At 43.0% G+C, this 23,681-nt stretch overlaps 2 protein-coding genes and 1 long non-coding RNA gene across 18 annotated transcripts in view; all 3 read left to right on the forward strand.

The window, feature by feature from the left end:
• The window catches only part of LOC112233590 (LIM zinc-binding domain-containing Nebulette), a 119,384-nt gene extending 108,221 nt beyond the window's left edge, over positions 1–11,163 (forward strand). For 10 of the 15 annotated variants that reach the window (XM_042308586.1, XM_042308588.1, XM_042308591.1 and 7 more), the window contains 18 exons: positions 1,568–1,672; positions 1,802–1,906; positions 2,262–2,369; positions 2,583–2,693; positions 2,908–3,021; positions 3,173–3,283; positions 4,592–4,696; positions 4,804–4,902; positions 4,990–5,094; positions 5,288–5,380; positions 5,988–6,077; positions 6,485–6,589; positions 7,103–7,280; positions 7,548–7,589; positions 7,702–7,794; positions 8,000–8,149; positions 8,819–8,940; positions 9,187–11,163. In XM_042308586.1, the coding sequence (XP_042164520.1) occupies positions 1,568–1,672; positions 1,802–1,906; positions 2,262–2,369; positions 2,583–2,693; positions 2,908–3,021; positions 3,173–3,283; positions 4,592–4,696; positions 4,804–4,902; positions 4,990–5,094; positions 5,288–5,380; positions 5,988–6,077; positions 6,485–6,589; positions 7,103–7,280; positions 7,548–7,589; positions 7,702–7,794; positions 8,000–8,149; positions 8,819–8,940; positions 9,187–9,363 (2,013 nt within the window). In that variant the 3' untranslated portion in view covers positions 9,364–11,163. The remainder of the gene's footprint in view (positions 1–1,567; positions 1,673–1,801; positions 1,907–2,261; positions 2,370–2,582; positions 2,694–2,907; positions 3,022–3,172; positions 3,284–4,591; positions 4,697–4,803; positions 4,903–4,989; positions 5,095–5,287; positions 5,381–5,987; positions 6,078–6,484; positions 6,590–7,102; positions 7,281–7,547; positions 7,590–7,701; positions 7,795–7,999; positions 8,150–8,818; positions 8,941–9,186) is intronic. The other 5 variants (XM_024401334.2, XM_024401333.2, XM_042308587.1 and 2 more) reach the window with 4 other exon arrangements.
• Positions 3,421–3,664, forward strand: LOC121841309. The gene is made up of 2 exons (XR_006080280.1): positions 3,421–3,484; positions 3,564–3,664. It is a non-coding gene; the product is annotated as an uncharacterized LOC121841309 (long non-coding RNA).
• A 4,662-nt stretch (positions 11,164–15,825) lies between the features above and the next one.
• LOC112233592 (translocon-associated protein subunit alpha) lies at positions 15,826–22,378 on the forward strand. 2 transcript variants are annotated; one of them, XM_024401337.2, is made up of 9 exons: positions 15,826–15,996; positions 16,780–16,913; positions 17,020–17,110; positions 17,458–17,720; positions 18,011–18,087; positions 19,159–19,237; positions 19,935–20,028; positions 20,578–20,592; positions 21,032–22,378. In XM_024401337.2, the coding sequence occupies exons 1-9, from the start codon at positions 15,927–15,929 to the stop codon at positions 21,097–21,099; spliced, it is 891 nt and encodes a 296-aa protein (XP_024257105.1). In that variant the 5' UTR covers positions 15,826–15,926; the 3' UTR covers positions 21,100–22,378. The 2 variants fall into 2 exon arrangements, with proteins under 2 accessions (XP_024257105.1, XP_024257106.1); XM_024401338.2 differs by lacking the exon at positions 20,578–20,592 and having other exon boundaries at positions 15,827–15,996.
• Positions 22,379–23,681: the final 1,303 nt, after the last annotated feature.

Below are 23,681 nucleotides of genomic sequence, written 5' to 3' on the forward strand. Positions count from 1 at the left end.
CAGCATCTTCACAAGGTCCTTTTCTGTTGTTCTGGGATTGACTTGCACTTTTTGCACCAAAGTATTTTCATCTCTAGGAGAGAGAAGCTCCTTGCTGAGCGTTATGACGGCTGCGTGGTCCCATGGTGTTTATACTTGCGTGCTATTGTTTGTACAGATGAACGTGGTACCTTCAGGCATTTGGAAATTACTCCCAAGGATGAACCAGACTTGTGGAGGTCTACAATTTTTGTTCTGAGGTCTTGGCTGATTTATTTAGATTTTCCCATGATGTCAAGCAAAGAGGCACTGAGTTTGAAGGTAGGCCTTGAAATACATCCACAGGTACACCTTCAATTGACTCAATTGTTGTCAATTAGCCTATCAGAAGCTTTTAAAGCCATGACATCATTTTCTGGAATTTTCCAAGCTGTTTATAGGCATAGTCAACTTAATGTATGTAAACTTCTGACCCAATGGAATTGTGATACAGTGAATTATAAGTGAAATAATCTGTCTGTAAACAATTGTTGGAAAAATGACTTGCTTGTGTCATGCACAAAATAGATGTCCTAACCAACTTGCCAAAACTATAGTTTGTTAACAAGAAACTTGTAGAGTGGTTGAAAAACGAGTTTTAATGACTCCAATCTAAGTGTATGTAAACTTCCGACTTCAACTATATACCCTTTTCACACTATTGCACCGGCCCAAACTGTGCTGTGCTGACTCTGATTTTCTTCCCACATTGTCCTTTCCAACACAGTTCTGGCCATTATGGTGGATGCGTAACCTGGGGCATGTTCAGCAGGACGCAACTTTCAGATAGACATAAGCTATGTAGAACAGTCATGTTTTTCTACATGCCTCTTTGACATGTAGAATAAGGAATCACGCCGGCTCTATTTGTAGCATTTCTATCTGCAACGTTCAACAACGTTTGGCTACTGAATGTGGCAGCTCAGCTGTGCTCGGCTCAGTAGTTGGGTATTACAGTACACTCCTCCAATGTCCCTTCAGAAACAGCCTGTAAATGGAACCTCAATGGGACACCCCTCTCAGCTCCTCTCCAGTCTCCTGGGTTTGTTCCATTGAGGTTCCTATGTTTTATTGCTTTCATCGTGCACTTAGCTAAAATTCAGGCTGCCGTGTTAGCAGTTTCCATGGGAACCTTTTAAAGGCAAATGGAGGGTTTGGTTGAAACTAAAGAGAGTGGGGCCCTTTGGATGAGAAGCTGTAGCCTGCGCTGTGAGGATGAAAGTTCCCATGTCAGACGTCTTAGGATTTGAGAACAGATTTCCTGTGTATTTACCAGGGTTGGTGTTAATGTCACCTCAATTCAGTCAATTCAGGAAGTGAATTGACATTGAAAGCATCCTCACTAAAAACAATGGGCCATTTTTGTTGACTTGAATTAAAACGAGAATAGACCCCAAGCCAGTTGTACCACTCCCGTGGGGATGAGTGAGGTGAATCCTCTGTGGTTTACCTCACAGAATCCTCACATTGCTTCCTCGATTGCTTCCTTGAAGGACAAACAACACTCATTTCAGGAAGGTTTCTATCTGTGTTTGTTTGTTCTCTACAGGTGAAGTATAAGATCAACCAGAACCAGGTGATCGAAGGATCCATGGACCTGCCCAACCTACTACAGCTGAAACACGCTCTACACGCCAGCAAGCTGCAGAGCAACGTAAATGTTTCCCTCTCCCTGATACAGATCAGAACGCCTATTAACCCTCCTAGAGAGCCGCCGAATATGCACTGTGCAGGCTTTTGATCCAGCCCTGCTCTAACAAACACCTGTCCTCTGTCTATTCAGATAGAGTACAAGAAGAAGTACGAGCAGTCTAAGGGACACTACCATATAGCACTGGACACAGCAGAACAGCTCCACCACAGGGAGAATGCAGTACTGCACAGCCAGGTGGGTATAGTAAGAGACTCCTCACGCTGTGGTCTATACTATCATGGGGTTTACTGAAACAATGTTTCAACGCTGAGGGTCAAAACATCTAAATGAGCCTGAGGTGGAACGGCGTGGATCTCCCGGATGTTTTTAAAAAAGTTAACTGGCCTGTGTGGCTCTGTTGGATAAGGGTGGCGTTAGCAGCAAGGTTGTAGGTTCCCCTCCTGCAGTGATCACATACACACACAACAAATGTATGCACTCCCTGTACTGTAAGGTACATATATTATACTGTATATTATAACTCCCACACACGTTATTGATCATCGATGTTTCTGCCTCTTGTGGTTTAATGGATGTGCTTCCCTAACAGGTGAAATACAAGGAAGAGTATGAGAGAAACAAAGGCAAGTCCCAGATGGAGTTTGTGGACACACAGTCTTACAGAGTGTCCAAGGAGGCTCAGAAAATGCAAAGCGAGGTGGGTGACACACCTGCCTTCACTGTAATGATGTAACATGCTGGTGTGTGTGTGTGTGTGTGTGTGTGTGTGTGTGTGTGTGTGTGTGTGTGTGTGTGTGTGTGTGTGTGTGTGTGTGTGTGTGTGTGTGTGTGTGTGTGTGTGTGTGTGTGTGTGTGTGTGTGGTAATGACAGAAGGGTGATGGCGTGCCTTTTTTCCCCCACTGACATCAGAGAGAGTACAGGAAGGAATATGATGACCACATCCGGGGCAAGGCCCTAGTGGATGTTGATCTGACCCCTGGATACCTGACTGCCCGCCATGCCAGCAACGTCCTGAGTGAGGTCTGTGCCAACATAGCCCTCTATGATATTTTAAAGGGATAGTTCATCTCAAAATCACATGTCTCTATACTTCAAATGTGGTCTTAAGTCTGAGTCCATTTTGCCATCTGCTGAAATGCACCATCTACACATACATTCAGTTAGAATTCAAAAACATTTGCTTGATTGGGAATGTCAATTCTAGTAATGATATTTCTATGGCTGGTGCCTACAGAAGGAGTACAGGAGGGAAGGACTGGAGGTGAAGGGGAGGGGGCTCTCAGGGCTGGGATTGGAGGACACACCAGAACTGATACGGGCTAAAAACGCCAGCCACATCCTCAATGAGGTACAGTTTTGATTCAAAACTCATCTTTCACTTTCACCGTTTTTTTACTTCTTGGAATTTACACACACACACACTTCACTTTTGTGACGCACAATATCACACCATCATTACATTATGTGAGAATTAAGCAGTGTTGAATCTGTCCCTCTAGAAAGAGTACCGCAAGGACCTGGAGAATGACATCATGGGTAAAGGCATGGAGATCAGTGGTGACGTGTTGGAGATGCAGAGGGCCAAGAAGGCCACAGAGTTAACCAGCCAGGTAGGGCCCAACCCATACCACTAGTTAACCAGCCAGGTAGGGCCCAACCCATACCACTAGTTAACCAGCCAGGGTAGGGCCCAACCCAAACCACTAGTTAACCAGCCAAACCACTAGTTAACCAGCCAGGTAGGGCCCAACCCATACCACTAGTTAACCAGCCAGGTAGGGCCCAACCCATACCACTAGTTAACCAGCCAGGTAGGGCCCAACCCATACCACTAGTTAACCACTAGGGCCCAACCCAAACCACTAGTTAACCAGCCAGTTAACCAGCCAGGTAGGGCCCAACCCATACCGCTAGTTAACCAGCCAGGTAGGGCCCAACCCATACCACTAGTTAACCAGCCAGGTAGGGCCCAACCCATACCACTAGTTAACCAGCCAGGTAGGGCCCAACCCATACCACTAGTTAGGCCCAGCTCCATTTCTCTACCTAGCCCCTACAACTTTGGTCTGCATAGGTAAAAGCATTATGGTGGAAGCTCTGCTTAGTCTTAATAGGAGTCTAAGTAGAGCCATCATCATATTGCTTACAACTATCCAAAGCCTTTGGTATATGTAGACCCTAGGAGGCTGGTGTGGTGAGTTATAGGAGGATGGGCTCATTGTAATGGCTGGAATGTTACAAATGGAATGGCATCAAACACATGGAAACCACGTTAATTAATTCCTTTCCAACCATTACAATGAGCCCACCCTCCTATAACTGCTCCCACCAGCCTCTTCTGAACTAGACAGGAGAGACCAAAGGGTTAGAGGCTGAAATGGAACCAGTCACATTTGTCATATTTTAAATTCTCAACATTTCAAATGTGACGCAGCAGTAAAGTATCACATCTGCTTTGTGGCAGTTTTTTACATCTGAGAACACCTGCTCTCTTTTACAGACCTGCCCACAGTAATACTAATCAGCTCCACAGTCATTATAATCAGGTAAAATAACAGGCAGCAGATGGACCCATCCAGCCTCAGGGCTCCATTACATAACCGCAACGCACACAGACAACGTATGGTCTTCCCTCATCACTTATAGATGAGTCTAAGCATCGTCGGTCTGCATCACTGTCTTATGAAACCACCTCATAAAACATTCATTTTACAGACTATATTGTGTCTATTTAGTTTCACTCTAAAACAAAACCTTCATTTGAGACCTTGATCGTGTTCCTTGGGGCACACAGTAGCAAACGTTATGCAACAGGAAACGAAAACCAGTGTTACTGTCATGATGCTTTTAATATCCTGTTGTTGCTAAGCTAACCTAAGTCTGTTCTGTAAGTGTTAGTCTGTGTTTGCCTTTTTCAGGCCTCCTACAAGCAGACAGCCCAGCTGAGGGAGAGCTCGTACGGTACGGTGACGGACACACCAGAACTACTGCACGCCGCCTACATGAAAGATGTCTACAGTCAGGTAGGGCTACCTCTCAGTACTGCATGCCACCATGAGTAGCCCTTTATGTTGCATTAATGAATGGGACATGTGCTTTAATGGAGTGTCAATCTCTCGGCTTTATGCAGAAGAAGTACAAGGATGAAGCAGAGAAGCTGAAGGGTTCGTATGGGTTCGACACCCCCGAGATGGAGAGAGTGAAGAACAACCAGAGAAACATCAGCTCAGTGAGGGACACACACACACACACACACACTTTTAGAACTTGCAGTATTATCTGTCTACACAGTTGCCCTTTTGCTCTAAACCTCCAGTGTCGGTACGCTTGGGACTCAAAGCTGCACAGAAGCCTGATGTCTTCTGTCACCGACACACCAGAAATCATCCTCGCCAAAGAGAACACAAAGAAAATCAGTGATGTAAGATGTAATCCTTTGTTCTACACAACCATGTACTGTACACATAGCTCTATTATGTACTTGGCTTTCTTATTTTAACAAGGTCTTTAATATTATGATGAGTGTTGATGGGAATTCTTTTTATGACCTTTGTACGGTGAGCAAGTTAACAGTGCCGCTGTAAGATTGTGTGACGGCTCTGTTCCATGTCCAGGTGAAATACAGAGAGGGGGTGGGGAGCGGGACGGCAGTCATGGAAACCCTTGACACGGAGAGGGTCCGCAGGAACCAGGAGAACATCAGCTCGGTGAGAACCTTGTCTGACCTTTGACCTCACAGGAAGGGCTTGTTTTGAAAACTGGTTTCATCTGGTTTTGTTTGGGTTTTCTACAGCTTCATTGCTGCAAACTAAAAATGACAAACGGCAGACACACTGAACAACCATTTAGTTACTGATACAATGCCTACCATTGAATTTGCTCCTGGCATTACATTTAAACTCCTCAAAAGATACAGGCCCTTGGTTTGTTATTGAACACTATTTTGGTCTGAAACTCTGTCCTGTCCCGCCTGACACAGACAGCCTTTCACACTGGTCCTGGTCCAGTCTAAGTCATTACAGCCATTAGTGGACCCTGCTGAACAATCCCCCATTGAGGGAGCAGAGCAGACGGGAGGGAGGGACACAGGGTCCCAGCCAGGCAGCCCAGGACCTCTGGAGCCATGGCAACTGAACCGGGACACTGTTTTCACCCAGCTGCCAATCACTAATGATACCTAGGAGGCAAAATCTGGCATGGGACGTCATAATAATGTAATATTCTGGTTGCAAACGGGTTTTCTGGTTGTGGAGACAGATAAACTCTGACTTGTGAATGTTGTTTTAATGTTGTGTGAATGTCGTGTGACCACAGGTGAAGTATAAAAAGCAGCTGCAGGCCACCAGTGTGGGAGTCACCCCAGAGTTGGAGAGAGTCCGTCAGAACCAGGAGAACATCAGCTCGGCAAGTCACATAGGATGCACCTGAAATGACAACCTATCAGGGGAGGATGACTCATAATAATGACTGAAACGTAGCAAATGGAATGACATCAAACCATTCCACAAATTCCACTCCAGTCATTACCACCAGCCCGTTCTCCCCGATTAAGGTGCCACTGATTCTGGTCAGATGAGCTTTCATATCAGGGGCATCAAACTCATTTTGGCCTGTGGGCCGCATCAGGTCTTCACCGAGGTCCGTGGGGTCACACTTAAAATCGGTCAGTAACCTCCTGTGCAATATGTATGTGGGCTCTGACTGCAAGCTGTGCCCTATGTCGTGGAAATGGCACTACATTTTAGATTCAACAAAACCCAGGTGGGAATGTGCTGGTGAGGATGACCATGCTTATCTTTTGTGTGTTCCAGGTGAAGTACCAGCGCGGGATGAAAGAGATGAAGGGCCGGTCCTGCAACGAGTTGGACACGCCCGAACTGAGGCGTGTCAGGAAGTCCCAGAACGATATCTCCATGGTAGAGCTCAGGTTACCATGGCGGTTGCGTAGACCATGGAGCGAGTTAACACGTGTCAAGCACACTGCGGGTGGGACTGCTGCACTTTTAACCCACAGAGCTAAAGAGTTAACAGCATGGCTGTTACCATTCATGATGGAGCCCTAATGAGCGTGTGTTTGTGAGCGTGTCTGTGAGTGTGTGTTTTACTAATAAAAATATTTTTACATGGTTACTTGTGTGGAGTTTTTTTGCATACTGACCAAAACGCACCCTTTTCTGTCTGACCAAAATGCACACTGGTTGTGTGTGTGTGTGTGTGTGTGTGTGTGTGTGTGTGTGTGTGTGTGTGTGTGTGTGTATGGGCATTGGCACATGTGTTTTTGTGCGTTTGACAGGGGATTTGCCTGGTGTGACATAATTTCATAAATGTGTTAATGCACATCAATAATGTTCCTCTCATTAAGCTGCCACATAAAACTCTGACTTGTTATCGTGAAGCTGAAAAGGTGCCCCCCATATTTGCTTTGCCAGGCGAAATACCACGAGGACTTTGAGCGGACTAGGGGCCGAGGCTGCACCCCAGTGATGGAGGACCAAAGCATGGAGAGAATGCACCACCGGAACAAGCTGATGATGAGCGAGGCAGCCTACAAGGGAGTGCACCCACAGGTGGTGGAGATGGACAGGAGACCTGGAGGCATCATCGTAGGTGAGCAGCACACAAAATGGCAGGCACCACACGTCCTCAAAAAGGATTTGACCTTAAAGTCAGGGAAATGAATTAATCTAATCTTTGAAGAGTCCGGGAAATTTGTGATGTCCTTTGAACAAGGTTTTTCAATTACATTTGCTGTCTAGTGTCTAGCAATTAGGGGTTGTTTAGTGTCAGTGACAACAAGGATCCAAGCCCAGATGTGTCCATGTTACATTTGTGGAAACAGAAAAGATCCATTGTGACAAGTTTCTCACTCTGCAGACGGAAGCTCCACATTGGACTCTACTCACCTGGCCCGAAACTGTATGTGTTTACTCTCTGTAATCTACATGACTTAAGCTGTGGATTTCTGTTGTCTTCCTGTCTTTTCTCTGTAAGTCTAAATGACCTTTTCCTGACCTTTCCCCTGTCAAAGACCTTAAGGTGTGGCGGACGGACCCAGGCTCAATCTTTGACTTTGACCCTGTGGAGGATAACATTCAGTCTAAAAGTCTCCACAGACTGTCTGGTACTACAAAACCCTACAACATGCTTTCATCTCCCTCCACACTTTCCTGTATCCTCCTCCTGCTCCACTCATCTCTTCTACATTCTACATTCATTTCCTCCTCCTTACGTTCTCTGTTTATTTTCTTTCCATTGCCTCGCTCTGTTATTTTCCTCACTGTTGTTTTTCCTACTGTCTCTGTCGCCCTCTTGTGGCTGTGCATCAGAGCGTGCGAGCCGCCTCACCCGGCAGCAGTCTCAGCAGTCGGTGCACTCGCAGGCCCAGTCCGTGAGTTCACTGGCCTCTGCCTCTGACCTGTGGGACAAAAGCCTGTCTGTCTGCAGCAGCAGCTCCGCACTGCAGTCCCAGGACAGAGGTAGTCAGAGCTCAGTCAGAAAAATGTAAACATATAGACACTTAGAAATGAGATTTTTGACATTTTAGGTCATACAGATGCTTGGACTTGTGAGTCAACACACCAATAACAACAACACGTCACCACGTGTACCACGTATGTACACACACACACATACACACATACACACACATACGGTGGAAGGAGTAGACATCATTCATTCACCCATTGACTATCAGTGTGACTCCTGATTCCCCTCTTACCTAACTCCTCTCCCAGCACGTGTCTGACCAACAGAATGCCTCCCTCGCCCTTCTCTATACAACCTGACCAACAGCCCACTGACATGAGGTACACAGGAGTCCCTAATCCAATGCTTGAAAGCCTCCTAGGGTTTTGACGATGATTGTGATGTTTAACTGTTTTAATTCTAACTCTCTCACAGTTCTCTTCCCTGCCCACAGACGTACTTAACAGTCAGTAACTATTTGATTGATTTCCAGGTCAACTGGGGATGGCCTGGTTACATTTAGATTTCTTTGTGATGTTCTAACAATCACCTAGTATGCGCAGTGCGACTCAAAGGAGATGGTATTCCTGCTCAAAAAAACTGTTTTGAGCAATAAATGAAAGGTCTCAAAATGTTGTTATCAATGTCTATGTGTCTTCCTGTCTGTCTTTGACGACAAGCTCCTGTGCTACCTGGGGCGTACCATCAGAGTGCTCAGCAGCAGCAGCATGGGTATGGCTACATGCACCAGACCAGCATGTCCTCTGTGAGGTCTGTGCAGTCCCCCCCATCTGTCACCATGGTGAGTTCCAATGCAAGCAGTCTATTATTGTCGTTTTTTGGAATTCCTACGGGATCTTATTTGTATGCCATTGGTCAATTCAATTAGGAAATTATCCAAAATATGTCAGTCAAATATTTGTTGACGAAAATAAACAAAAAATATTCACACAGTCAACTACTTGTGTGCCGTGATATTTATGTTGTACTATTAATGTTGTAGACACAAACCCACATGATTAACATTGTTCCCACTCCTCCCGTTCAGAGAGTGTACCGGGCACTGTACGACTACTCAGCGCAGGACCACGACGAGGTGTCCTTCCGCGATGGTGACGTCATCGTCAACGCTCAGCCCATCGACGAGGGCTGGATGTACGGCACCGTGCAGAGGACCGGCAAATCAGGCATGCTCCCCGCCAACTACGTGGAGTGCTTCAACTAAAGGATTCATCTCAATAGTCTTCAAGTGGTTTTCTTTCCTCTCCCCTTGTCTCCTCTCCTCCATCTGCAATGATTGAATAGGGGTGGAAGTGATAAGGTGGATTGGATGCCTACTGGGAAATTGACTTTCACCAGTCCAGTTCTTTTCATGTCAGTACAGATGAAGGAGAGGAGATGAGGAAAGGAGGCTACTCTAGATTATTGAGATGCACCCAAGGGCTAGCCTTACCATGGTGTAGGCAGAGTCCATTCCGCAAGTGTCTGTTTTAAGCTTGGTCCTGGAGAGCTGCATCAGTAAGATACATCAATTGAATGAGTTGTTCAATTGACCTTTTCTAGACTACAGGCACCAACTATCATAGCCACACTATCCGCTGAAAATTATGTTTAAAGTAATCATGTAATACGTTTTGCTTTTGGTTTTAAGGCATTGGTGGCTTGCCCCACGTGATCAGAGTTCATGAAAATTGTTTATATAATTCAATCAGAGAATTGCGACCCTCAAATAGACAACATTAGCAGACAAAAATACATATTCAATGGAATGCAGTCGAAAACATGTTCACACAATAGAAAGCACATTCGAATTTGTTAGGCAGTGCAGTTTCTTTTCGTTTCACACAGGTAACAGTGTTGTGTTGACTTCATGATTCCAAAAGTGCAGTTTTGCAGCACAACAACAATAATGTTTTCGACTTGTCCTGGAAAAGTGCTTCGCGGGTTTGCTTGAATAGAGCCCAACATAGTCCTCCAGGACCAGAATGGGGCCTTCTTATACTCCTTTGTATTTCATTTCTATTATTATGTTTCACTTTTAGACATCCACACTAACTGAGTTGTATGTACAAAGGAGGGAAGGGGAGAGGGAGTTGAGGAGAAATCTATGTTTCAATAAAATCCTGACAGTGATTGCCAGAAAGTTAGCTGTTTAGCTTTTGTTATCTCATTAACTCTTCGCTTCGTACTGTTTCCTGTCTGATGACATAAGGGTTTGGTTTAAACCAGCTCCACAAGTAAATATAGTTGATACAATCTATAGTCAACAAGTCACACAATCTCACCTCTTTCTGTGAGTTTAGTGGGTTATTTATATGTCATGTACCAGTTAAGCCTTACACAGGCTTTGATTAGATTATGTCCACATAACTTACAGCTAACTGGCAACATGCTTGTCATATTTCGCTATGTACACAGTTTCAAGTAACACCCAATAACGGTGTATGAAGTTGGATTGCAATCTTGACATTTCTGAACTATTGTGAACAGTATTGTGATGTATAAGCTTCTATAAAGTATACAATGATCCTATTTTACTCTTCAGGATTGCAGACACTAATGACAGTGCATGTATTGGTGCATGTTATAAATGGTTAATACTGTAATATCTTGAGGGGTGCAAAGATTATTGAATACTAGGCCTACTGTGGCCATTCAATGACATAGTTTCTGGATACATGGTAGCTGGGGATCTCTTTAACATGTTATTGTAGATTACATGTTATCATGGAATGTGGTAGCTAATAAACAGAAATGGCTAAGTTATAAAATGGTAATATTTATTGGCCTTGAGAAAATAATGGGACAGCAAGAAACATCATAGATTTTTTTTGTCCAGTGGTTCATTGCTTCGAGTAGTTCCATTTTGAAATGTCTCTGTAAAAGAAATTGTTTTACTCAATTTATACACCATCACTGAGTTTTAGTGAGATGCCACTTTTTCCTGAGTTAACCATTTGTTTTATTTTTTTGTCATTAACTGCAGTGTCACGTGTTAAAAATAAAAACGCTTTGTCAACAATGATTTTGTATTTGGCTAATTCAAACTTTTTTTTGTTTTAATTTGTTACAAAGGATTATACATAGTCAGTGCATAAATGTACAATATTACTGTATTGACAAGACCAACATTTGTCTAAGGTTATTGAGCTTGTATGTTGGTAATAGCATGACTTATTAAAAAGCGTATTATATTCTGCTAGTACAGCTACACACCCTTTGCACTTCATATTTTGCTGCCTTAAAATGAAATCTATAAAGGGAAAACATTTGATTTTCTTTCCTACCGATCTACACAACCTTCTACACATGTTTAAAGTCAAAGAACAATTATAACATTTTCCAAATGAATGTCTTGATTGTGTATGTCTTCACAGCCCAGAGTTGGAAGCACCTTTGGCAGCCATTAGTTGTGAATAATTTTGAATAAGATTCTATGAACTTTGCACAACTCTTAGTGCAACATACACTGAGTGTACAAAACATTAGCAACATGACATAGACTGACCAGGTGAATCCAGGTGAAAGCTATGATTCCTTATTGATGTCACTTGTTAAATCCACTTCAACCATTGTAGATTAAGTGGAGGAGAAAGAAGGATTTTTAAGTTAAGTTTTTAAGCCTTGAGACATGAATAGTGTATGTATGTGTGCTATTCAGAGCATGATTGGGCAAGACAAAAGATTTAAGTGCATTTGAACGAGGTTTGGTAGTAGGTGATAGACACACCGGTTTGAGTGTGTCAAGAACTGCGACGCTGCTGGAATTTTCACGCTCAACAGCTTGGCGTGTGTACCAAGAAAAGTACACCACCCAAAGGACATCTAACTTGACACAATTGTGGGAAGAATTGGAGTCAACGTGGGCCAGCATCCCTGTGAAATGCTTTCGACACCTTGTAGAGTCCTTGCCCCGATAAACTGAGGCTGTTCTGAGGGCAAAAGGGGGTGAAACGCAATATTAGGAAGGTGTTCCTAATGTTTTGTACAGTCAGTGTATATCCATTGTTTTTGTCAAAACTGCTCAAACTCAGTAAATGTGGTTGAGAATCAAAGATGAAAGGGATCTTCCAACTTTGTTTCTGATTTTCAAGCAAATTTAAGTCGGGACTGAAAAGTCATTCTAGTGTATTTGTCCCAGTGAAAAATAAAACTATCCCACCCACTGCGCACAGACGTCAATCCAAAATCAAAGCCAAATCAAATCAAACTTTGTCACATGCACCGAATACAACAGGTGTAGAACTTACTGTAAAATGCTGAATACAACAGGTGTAGAACTTACTGTAAAATGCTGAATACAACAGGTGTAGAACTTACTGTAAAATGCTGAATACAACAGGTGTAGAACTTACTGTAAAATGCTGAATACAACAGGTGTAGAACTTACTGTAAAATGCTGAATACAACAGGTGTAGAACTTACTGTAAAATGCTTACTTACAAGCTCTAACCAACAGTGCAGTTCAAGAAGAGTTAAGAAATGATTTACCTGAAATTTAAAAAGTAAAAAACACTAAAAACGAGGCTATATATACTGAATCAGTGTGCAGGGATACAGGTTAGTTGAGGTCATTTGTACATGTAGGTAGGGGTGAAGTGACTATGTATAGATAATAAACAGTGAGTAGCAGCAGTGTATAAAACAAATGTAGGGTTTTCTGGGCTTTCCTCTGACACTGCCTATTATATAGGTCCTGGATGGCATGAAGCTTGGCCCCAGTGATGTACTGGGCCACACGCACTACCTTCTGTAGCGCCTTGGGGTCAGATGCCGAGCAGTTGCCATACCGGGCGGTGATGCAACCGGTCAGGATGCTCTCGATGGTGCAGCTGTAGAACTTTTTGAGGATCTGGGGACCTATGCCAAATCTTTTCATTCTCCTAAGGGGGAAAAGGTTTTATCCTGCCCTCTTCACGACTGTCTTGGTGTATTTGGACCATGATATTTCGTTGGTGATGTGAACACCAAGGAATTTGAAACTCTCGACCCACTCCACTACAGCCCCCGTCGATGTTAATGGGGGCTTGTTCAGCCCGCCTTTTCCTGTAGTCCATGATCAGCTCCTCTGTCTTGCTCACATTGAGGGAGAAGTTGTTGTCCTGTCACCACACTGCCAGTTCTCTGACCTCCTCCCTATAGGCTGTTGTCGGTGATCAGGATCCAGTTACAGAGGGAGGTATTTAGTCCCAGGGTCCTTAGCTTCGTGATGAGATTTGTGTGCACTATGGTGTTGAACATTGAGCTGTAGTCAATGAACAGCATTCTCACATAGGTGTTCCTTTTGTCCAGGTGGGAAAGGACAGTGTGGAGTGCGATTGAGATTGCGTCATCTGTGGATCTGGGGTGGTATGCGAATTGGAGTGGGTCTAGGGTATCCGGGAGGATGCTGTTGATGTGAGCCATGACCAGCCTTTCAAAGCACTCCATGGCTACCGACGTGAGTGCTACGGGGTGGTAATCATTTAGGCAGGTTACCTTCGCTTCCTTGGGGACAGGGACTATGGTGGTCTGCTTGAAACATGTAGGTATTACAGACTCAGGCTTGTAATTATTCCACAAAATAGTTTTATGTGGGGAAGAATTGTGCAGGAAACATATTTTCTAGGCCATTAAAGCTTGTTGGTGAAACCTAGCCAATTTAGTGGGTAATCTTTCAGGATATAATTACATTTCAGTAAAAATTGAAGACCTCCCAACGTATTAAACACATTATTTGGAATGAAATACCAAATAACTTGATTCAGTATTGACTAAACATCTTTTCAACCAATTGATCTTGAAAGTGTTATTCATGTCAACAAAATCCAACACTTCCAGACCTCCTTCAGATCTTTTATTACAGAGGACTGACTTATTTAGTTTGTGAGACTTCTTTTTCCAGATGAAGTCAAGGTAGAGGGATTTACAAATAAAGATAATGAGGGGTACACAAAGCGAGACAGTCCCTCTGCCTTGGACAGAAGCACTCTCCCAAATATAGAAAGATCCCTTTGTAGCCAATGATGAAATATATTCTTGGTTTTCTTAATTTTCGGAGAGAAATTCTTATGTTGTCTGACTAAGTGTTTTTTTGACAGATGTATTTCTAAATATTCAACACAGTCTTTTACAGGAATATTTTATATTTCTTTGTCATCAGAGACATAAGATTTCACATTTAGAAACATTGAGTTTTAGTCCTGAGGCAATAGAGAATGCAGTGATCGTATTAAGTGCATGGGCGACCTGGTCTTTGTCTCTTAAAAAAAAGAGTAATATCATCAGCCAGTTGGGAAATTTGTATTTCTTTGTTAAAAATGGTTAAGCCATGCAGATTTGCATTATTTAGAATATCTAGAGATAGAAGTTCCACAACCAAAATGAATAAAATGCTAAATTGGGCATTACTGTCGTGCACTTCTGTTGATACTGAATCTTTTGGATGTATTAAGGTTTCGTAACACAGAACTATTTACATCTTTGTAAAACATGCAAATGACTTTGATAAAATGTTCACAGAAACCAAAAAGTTTAAGAAACCGAAAGAGAAATTAATGTTCAATTGTGTCAAAGGCTTTACAGAAGTCCAAAAATAAGACAACCGCATCAATTGCATCTGAATAATGTAGAAGGTCCAAGACTAAACGAATGTTAGAGCTTATGTGGCAGCCCTTCATAAATCCTGTTTGAGTCTCATTTATAATATCTATTCCTTTCTTTAATCTATTCCTTTCTTTAATCTTTTGGCATAAACCAGAGCAATCAATTTGTAATCAATATTTAATCAAGTAATTGGTCTACAATTGTCAATGACAGAAGGGTCTTTATTAGGTTTCTGAATCAGTGAAATAAGGACCTGTTTCATAGTGGAGACCATTTCACCCTTTTCAATATAATCTTGAAACATATTAAAAATAGGGTATTCTAGTAACCCCCAAAACTGTCTATAGAATTCAACTGACATGCCATCAGGGCCAGGTGATTTCCCATTTGTCATTGAATTCAGAGCCTCTCGAATTTCTTCAATAGACACAGGTGAATCGCAAACTGAGTGGAAATCATGTGTCTTTCACAACCATCTTCCAAATGTAGCTTTCACAACCATCTTCCTGAAATTGTGAGTTGTAAAGGTTTTCATAAAAGGAATTGACAAATGTTGATATTGTAATGGGATCTTTGCATAACACATCATTCATGTTGAGTACAGTTATAGATTTTCGTTTGTAGTTTCTCTTTCAAGTGACAAAAAATAATGAGTGTTTCTTTCCTCCTCTTCAATCTATTTTGCTCTTGATCTTTGCCAGGTCTGTGTAAAGCTGTTCAAATTCTAGTAAAGATTTAAATACACTCCTCTTCTTGAGATAGCTTGACCGTTTTCTAAAGAAAATATAATCTTTCTCATCAACTATTTTTCTCTAAGGTTCTTTAGGTGCATCAGCCCTTTGGCACATTTAATGACTACTCAAATCCCATCTACTTCCATGACCCAAGTCTTTTCTTGCAAAAATATCTTTCTCATGTTTCCAATGAGAATAGGATCTTTAAGAACTGTGTTGTTTAATATCCAATATCATCGAGTACCTTTTGATTTTTTTAGCAGCTTGTAAATTCATGGAAATAAAATGATGACCAGCCGGGATTCTTATCTCCTCCTTTTCTAATGTCTCCGACGGAACATGTATATTTTGAATCTGGCACGCTACCCGGATGTGGACAAGCGCATTTCAATTTAACAGTCGGAAGGAGCTGTAAGATTTAGAGAACCAATATTTCACCGGGAAGGAGGCGTACGGATTTTGCTTCAAAATGGTACAATTTCTACCTAAAGTGCTTTTGCTGGTATTACTAGCTTTCCCGGCAACGATTATCATGAAAGGTGAGTACCGAACTGAACTTAGGTTAACTAGATGAAGAGAAAGCGCATTGGCCATCAGTCACAGTTAGCTACAGTAGCTAGTTAAGTTAGCTTTGGAAGGCCACTCCATGCTCTTGTGCAAATGGTATTTTCTGCTAGTAGGACATTGTAGCTACTTCCTTTGTCAAGTGGTAGTTTTATTGATGTTGATACTGGCTACACGTTTTTTTTTTAGTAACTATTCATTGCAAATATTATTTAATAGTGAGTCTTGCTTATACTTAACGGTGTGCTACTTAACTAGACTGACGTGTCCTTCCTTACCAGCCTACTTGCCTTCTAGAACCGTAATTAAGACTCGATTTAGTTTTTGGCTGATTTGGCTTCCAGGGCCATTTTGCCTATAAACAGATCATGTAAGTTCCTTGGACAATAAGGAGTAACGTTAGGCTCCTTTACGTCCATTATTGGGCTAGGAGAAGCAGCCTCAACTTGGCCACAGAAGCCCTCTATTGTTGGCAAAGCCTGGCAATCATATCAGTGTTTTGCTTTTGTGTCTTAGAAGCTTGCGATATGAAACAGGAGAAAAAAAAAGTAATTACGTTTGTTAGGCCTAAGGCCTGTAACTGTAATGAATAAAACATTTGTTCAAACTCAGTTTTAATCCCTTGATACAATATTAACTATGTAACTAAGCGCCCTGGTGTGGAAATAATAATATATTTTATTTTGACACAAGTTTGTTTTCCAAAAAAAATGATTTGGTGAGATTTTAATCAATGTACTTCCTTACAATCAATCCAGGGCCATTGGTGGCAGCCCAGGATGCTACCGAGGATGAGGAGGCAGCTGATGAAGATGCTGTGGATGATGTTGATGTGAACACAGAGGATGAGGATGATGAGGCCGAAGTTGAAGATGATGAAAACACAGATTTGGTAAGAGATTAGGCTACTTTTAGCCGCCTCCCTAGTTTTTTAACATGGGCCCTATCAGTCCTTGCTTATTTCATCTAAAAAATAGTGTCTAATTTTTATATTTTAGACGGAAGAAAAAGAAGAGGAGGAAGCCGTAGGAGGAGAAGTGAATGCCTCCCCCAATGCTGACACCACCATCCTCTTTGTCAAGGGAGACGGTAGGTGTACGGGCACAGATTGGGTCTCGTCTCAACATATCTATCTGCATGTTGAATTTGCACTTCATTTTTGTCATTATGATTGTTTTGAACTGTGTTTTTTTTTCACTTTAATGCTAAGACAGACTTGTATTTGGAGATGGATTTACTTAGCAACAGTGCTTAGTCTATAATATGTTGTTTCAACCTCCATATGAGTGCATTTATTGCAAAGAACAAGTATGTGCTAAATGACTTGAATGAAAAGGAATTCTTAATATTCTGACAAGTTTGTATATGCTTCAAATTCCCCATCACGCCACCACTCATAGTCTTTTGTTGCTCTTCCTCCTGGCGTTTGCCTCCAGACTTCCCAGCCAACGACATTGTGAAGTTCCTGATGGGCTTCACCAACAAGGGAAGTGACAACTTTGTGGTGGAGTCCCTGGACGCATCCTTTCGCTACCCACAGGACTTCCAGTTCTACATCCAGAACTTCACAGCCCTGCAGCTGGGCATAGTGGTGCCAGCTGGGCGCCAGGCCACCTTCGAGTACTCCTTCATCCCAGCCGAGCCCATGGGCGGGCGCCCATTCGGCCTGGTCATCAACCTCAACTACAAAGACAGCAACGTGAGTGGGCCTCAGCTTAGTCAGCCATTTTTTGTCTTTTTCACTAATGATTGCATGTCAAGAATGGTCATGGGTTTGGTTTCTCAGTTTCCTTATCTATATTTCATTAGGCAATTGTTTTTATCTTAGGAAATTAGTTTAACTCATGGTGTGTGGTTGAAGTCTGCCCACTATTTGCATGCGAGGTTAAACTTTCAGATTAACCCGAAGATGAAGGGGGGTCGTAGTTCACCAACTGGAGGTGATATCTGATCCTCTCGCTCTCTCTCATACTCCTCTCTCTCTTTCAGGGTAACACATTCCAGGATGCTGTGTTCAACCAGACAGTGACCATCACCGAGAGAGAGGATGGACTGGATGGAGAGACGTGAGGCCAAATGAACTAGCCCTGTGTTGGAAGACATTCAGAAGTGCTAAATGAAACCATTCTATTTGGAATGGCTGTCATACCAGGGCGGTGTGTTGGTGCAGCGTGTCCTCTAGTGACTCCCAAACCCGCATGCGGGAGCGTAATCATCGCCTGAAACTAATTAGCATAACCCAACAGACATAAATATCCCTAAAAAATATTCCTATTCATGAAAATCACAGAAAATATTTTGTTAATCACCCTGTCATCTCAGATTTTCAAAATATGCTTTACAGCCAACGCTAGACAAGCATTTGTGTAAGTTTATCGGTAGCCTAGCATAGCATTATGCCTTGCTAGAAGCAGGCAACCTAGGTAACGGAAATCAGAAAAGCAATCAAATTAAATCGTTTACCTTTATGAACTTCGGATGTTTTCACTCACGAGACTCCCAGGTAGATAGCCAAAGTTAATTTTTTCCCCAAAAGATTATTTTTGTAGGCGAAACAGCTCCGTTTGTTCTTCACGTTTGGCTGAGAAATCGCCCGGAAATTGCAGTCACCACAACGGCAAAAAATATTCCATATTAGCTCCATAATATCGACAGAAACATGGCAAATGTTGTTTAGAATCCATCCTCAAGGTGTTTTTCTAATATCTATTCGATAATATATCCGTCGGGACAATTCGTTTTTCTCTAGGACCGATTGGAGTAATGGCTACCTCTGTATTTTATGCGAGAATCTCTCTCGGAGCCACCATGTGACCACTTACGCAATGTGGCCGCCTACGGCTATTCTTCAACCGAAATGCGTAAAACTACATTGCAATGCTGTAGACACCTTGGGGAATACATAGAAAGCGTAAGCTCGTTGATGATCAGTTCTGTTATACTCACAGACAATATCTTTACAGTTTTGGAAACGTTAAGAGTGTTTTCTATCGAAAGCTGTCAATTATATGCATATTCTAGTTTCTTTTCCTGACAAAATATCCCGTTTAAAACGGGAACATTGTTTTTCCAAAAATGAAAATGCTGCCCCCTAGCACCAAGAGGTTTTAACTCTTCTCTCTCTTCTGCATCCTCAGGATCTTCATGTATGTGTTCCTGTCTGGTCTGGGCCTGCTAGTGGTGGTAGGCCTTCATCAGCTGCTGGAGTCCAGAAAGGTAAAGCTACAATGCCCACGCCACTGGATGCAGGAGATGGAAAACAATGAATTAAGCATATCATTCCTTTGTTTGTGTTATTTCCTCGATAATGATACGAAGACCGAAAGAGAGATGTACTTCTGCTGAGGCAATGCTCCATGACAAGATTTGCATAGAATATTCAGCACTAAGTGTCATCTAATGCAGAGATGACAGTAGATAGCAGTCCAGAGAGAAATGAATTAGGAGATTCCTGTTCATATTCAATGGTGGGATTCTCTCAGTTCAGGTGGTTGTTATTTAATGAGTTGATGTTCTTTCAGGGTGAGCACAATGTGTGCCAGAAAAGGATTTGAGATAATACACCAGTTTTCTGATGAACATTGAGGTAGACAGGGAAAGAGGGAGACTCTAAGTGCCAATTTACGACTTTTGGCGAGTTCAGTTTCAGCTATTTAGTGCTCTACTACTACTGGGTCAAAAATTAAGAAAAAAGACTGTTGAAAAGGTTATGGGGGTGGTGGATAGTTTTGAGGATTATGTTTCAATGTTGAATGGAGGAAGTTCGTCTCTAACCCACGCTAGAGCATTTCAGAAGACTGAGGGGTAAATGTTGAAAAGGGGTTTATGGTATACAAGATTGTTTTAGGGTTTGGTTTCTGTAGAAGTCTAGTGGAAGTCAGTTTAGTAACTTTCTTGTGTGTCCCCCGTGCAGAGGAGGAGACCAGCTGCTAAGGTGGAGATGGGCACGTCCAGCCACAACGACGTGGACATGAGCTGGATTCCCCAGGAGACCCTTAATCAAATCAGTAAGTCCTCACTACACCACTCAACATTATGCTACCTAGTGGCCACGGGGAAGCTAGCTGTTTATGCTAGCCATTAGTCACAGGACGTTTATGCTAGCCGTTAACCAAAGGACACTATGCTAGCTAGTAGCCATGGGGAAGCTAGCTGTTTATGCTAGCCATTAGCTCCAGGGGTGCCAGCACCTTCAACAGCTCTGCCTAAGTTACTAATAGTGTAAAGTTAAATATATGGGTGTAACTTAGATTGGCCTGCTTGAGTACAAGTTCAAAATCTATTTAAGTGACAGTGTCTCGTGAAATGTGTGTTTAAGAGGACAGAAGTAACACGCATCCTAGCTGCTATGCCCCCTCCTTGCTATGTTTCTCTCTCTAGCTTTATAACGCTGCAGTGTTTCATAGATGCCTGTTGTCATCTCAGGGTGTATTTAGCTAAAGGCTCTTCTTGAGTTTTCTGTGTTTGGCTGGTGTTTTCAAAACTAGCTGTTCTCTCTCTGCATGGGATCATTCACACTTTTCTCTCTCTCCCTCTCTTTTTCCTTGCGTCTTCAGTGCAGAGTCGGCGAGGTGAGGCTTCCATTTCTCTCAGGAGCGAGCAGTTGTAGAGTAGTGGTTGAGCAAAATTCTTACGTTTCCTCTGAATCATCAGTGAATGTAATTATTAGTGCTTCTGAATATGCAATCTCAATCATTGGTTCATGTTAGCCTTGGGTGTAATAGCTATGGTCACTGACTTCAAATCCCTAGCTCCTACCCTGAGATACTCCTCATAGGTCTGAAAGGATCAGTTGGATATAAGCAATAGGGTAATAGCAACGAGGTCTGTGGAGCTTCAACCATATTGCTTAAACTCATCCAATCCTTAAAGAGCTACAGGGTGCGGCTAGTTGTTGATTTTAGACTTGGCCTATGAAAAAAGTATTTGTTGATCTGCTTATCTGATCCAAAGAGTGACGTTTAAAACCATTTCCAAACATTTCCTAAAACTCTCCTCTCATTTCCCTAGACAAGGCCTCCCCCAAACGGTCTCCCCGCAAGAGGACACAAAAGCGCACGGCTGGTTCGGACGAGTGACCAGGCCCCTGCCCAGTTCTGTCACTCGCGCTTGGCACCTGACACAGCCATACCTCCCCTTGCTAGCCGTGGAAAGGCAACAGTCTTCTCTCACCACGGAACCAAGTGCCGTCCTCTTCACAAGAGACTGGTTTCTACCACTAAACTAGACAAAACATCACAAAAAACGGTCCCATTTGTTAATTGTTCTGTCAAAAGAAGCGTTATCACAGAGGTGTTGTGATGAAGAAACATTTTATGCAGTTTGAGTGTGCTTTTGCGAAGATGCATGTCTTGAAGCATAGGGAGGATGGGGATGGTGGACGGAGGTGGTTGGTTTTAGAGCTGGGTAAATGATAGTGGGAGATGATACAGTTCCGGGTTTTGGTTCTAGGTTTCTGTTTTGTTGCGACTGCCTTGTCATAATTTTTCACCTGTGAATATCTTTTGAGGCAGAATAGTGATTGTTAATTTTGGTGTCCTGGAAAACCATAACACGCCCCTTTTTACTTGTTTTATGTTTTTGCACCGTTTAATATCTGCACATTTGGGTTTCTGTCACATTGTTGTCCTCTGTATGGTGGCACAGAGGAGGCCTGGCTTCAAGTCTTGTTATTGGTAGTGCACTGCAACGTTCAACCATCTTTGATGATTCTGTGAACATAATGAGCATATGGTCAACTGTCAAAAGTTTTCCCTCAATGTGCCATTTTTATTTTACATTTGCATTCTTCATATTCCCAAAATCGATTTACATCAAGTATGAATTCAGGATTAGATTTTTTAAAACTTTTGTAAGACTGCAATCTGAATAAAGGTCCAGCACTGGTGTACAGTATCTACTGGGGAATACAGATGAGTGAACTGCAAAGATAATTTATTCCTGGCTGATGGGTTTTTATACTGCATTTCTTGACTTCTGGGATTACTACTTGTGCATTTTAGAAGCACAGTACATTTACTACTGTATCATAGCCTGTTCATAGTAACTTATGAGAGGGACTCTGGACTAACTGTTAGGCACTGACACAGTTAGGCAATTAAATGGTCTCTGGACTGTCAAATGTATGTAAACAAAACATTTTTGCAATTAAATCGCACCCCCCCCCCCTCTCACTGAGCTTTTTAATGACCATTTGAGAATGGATGGATCCCAAGTAGATTTCTTTCTCTGTGATATTGTCGCAAACTTGAATGATTATTTGTTTTTTCTCTGCCGAGTATGTAAGTGAAGTGTTCATTTTGGAGACTGGTACATCTTGATGTAGAAAACAGAAAAATTAAAGTGGAGATGAGAATATGCTATGTCGGTTTTTATTTACTACAGTGTGAACTAATACATATGTTATGTCTTGCTCCCGGACAAATTCACTTCTTTGCTCGCTTTGAGGACAATACGATGCCACTGACACGGCCCACTACCAAAGACTGGGCTCTCCTTCTCCATGGCCGATGTGAGTAAAACATTTAAACGTGTTAACCCTTGCAAGGCTGCCGGCCCAGACGGCATCCCTATACTCGTCCTCAGAGCATGCGCAGACCACGGACATATTCAATCTCTCCCTATCCCAGTCTGCTGTCCCCACATGCTTCAAGATGGCTGCCATTGTTCCTGTTCCCAAGAAGACTAATGTAACTGAACTAAATCGCCCTGTAATACTCACTTCTGCCATCATGAAGTGCTTTGAGGCTAGTCAAGGATCATATCACCTCCACCCTACTTGTCACCCTAGACCCACTCCAATTTGCATACCGCCCCAATAGGTCCAGCGACGATGCAATCGCCATCACACTGCCCTATCCCATCTGGACAAGAGGAATACCTATGTAAGAATGCTGTTCATTGACTACAGCTCAGCATTCAACACCATAGTACCCTCCAAACTCATCATTAAGCTTGAGACCCCGCCTTGTGCAACTGGGTCCTGGACTTCCTGACGGGCCGCCCCCAGGTGGTGAAGTTACGAAACATCTCCACTCTGCTGATCCTCAACACTGGGGCCCCACAAGGGTGTGTTCTCAGCCCCCTCCTGTTCATCCACGACTGCGTGGCCATGCACACCTCCAACTCAATCATCAAGTTTGCAGACGGCAACAGTGGTAGGCTTGATTACCAACAATGGCGAGACTGCCTACAGGGAGGAGGTGAGGGCCCTCGGGAGTGTGGTGCCAGGAAAATATCCTCTCAATGTCAGCAAAACAAACTAGATTGTGGACTTCAGGAAGCAGAGCACCCCCCCTATCCACATCGACGGGACAGCAGTGGAGAAGTTGGAAAGTTAAGTTCCTCGGTGTACATATCATCGACACACTGAAATGGTCCAAGCACACAGACAGTGTGGTGAAGAAGACGCTACAGCGCTTTTTCAACCTCGGGAGGCTGAAAAAATTTGGCTTGTCACCCGAAAACCCTCACTAACTTTGACAGGTACACGAGAACATCCTGTCAGGCTGTATCACCGCCTGGTACGGCAACTGCACCGCCCACAACCGCAGGGCTCTCCAGAGGGTCGTGTGGTCTGCACAACGCATCACCAGGCGCAAACTTCCTGCCCTCCAGGACACCTTCACTATCTATTGCATCTTGCCGCTCTGTCACTGCT

This window comes from Oncorhynchus tshawytscha, linkage group LG29 (genome assembly GCF_018296145.1).
Source record: "Oncorhynchus tshawytscha isolate Ot180627B linkage group LG29, Otsh_v2.0, whole genome shotgun sequence".
Taxonomy (NCBI): domain Eukaryota; kingdom Metazoa; phylum Chordata; class Actinopteri; order Salmoniformes; family Salmonidae; genus Oncorhynchus; species Oncorhynchus tshawytscha.

Bases quoted from the DNA above. Each gene is read 5' to 3' on its own strand.
- LOC112233592 (XM_024401337.2), top strand. From the start codon at position 15,927: ATGGTACAATTTCTACCTAAAGTGCTTTTGCTGGTATTACTAGCTTTC. The intron at 16,914-17,019 runs GTAAGAGATTAG...TTTATATTTTAG, and splicing joins ATGATGAAAACACAGATTTG to ACGGAAGAAAAAGAAGAGGA. The intron at 18,088-19,158 runs GTGAGGCCAAAT...CTGCATCCTCAG, and splicing joins GATGGACTGGATGGAGAGAC to GATCTTCATGTATGTGTTCC.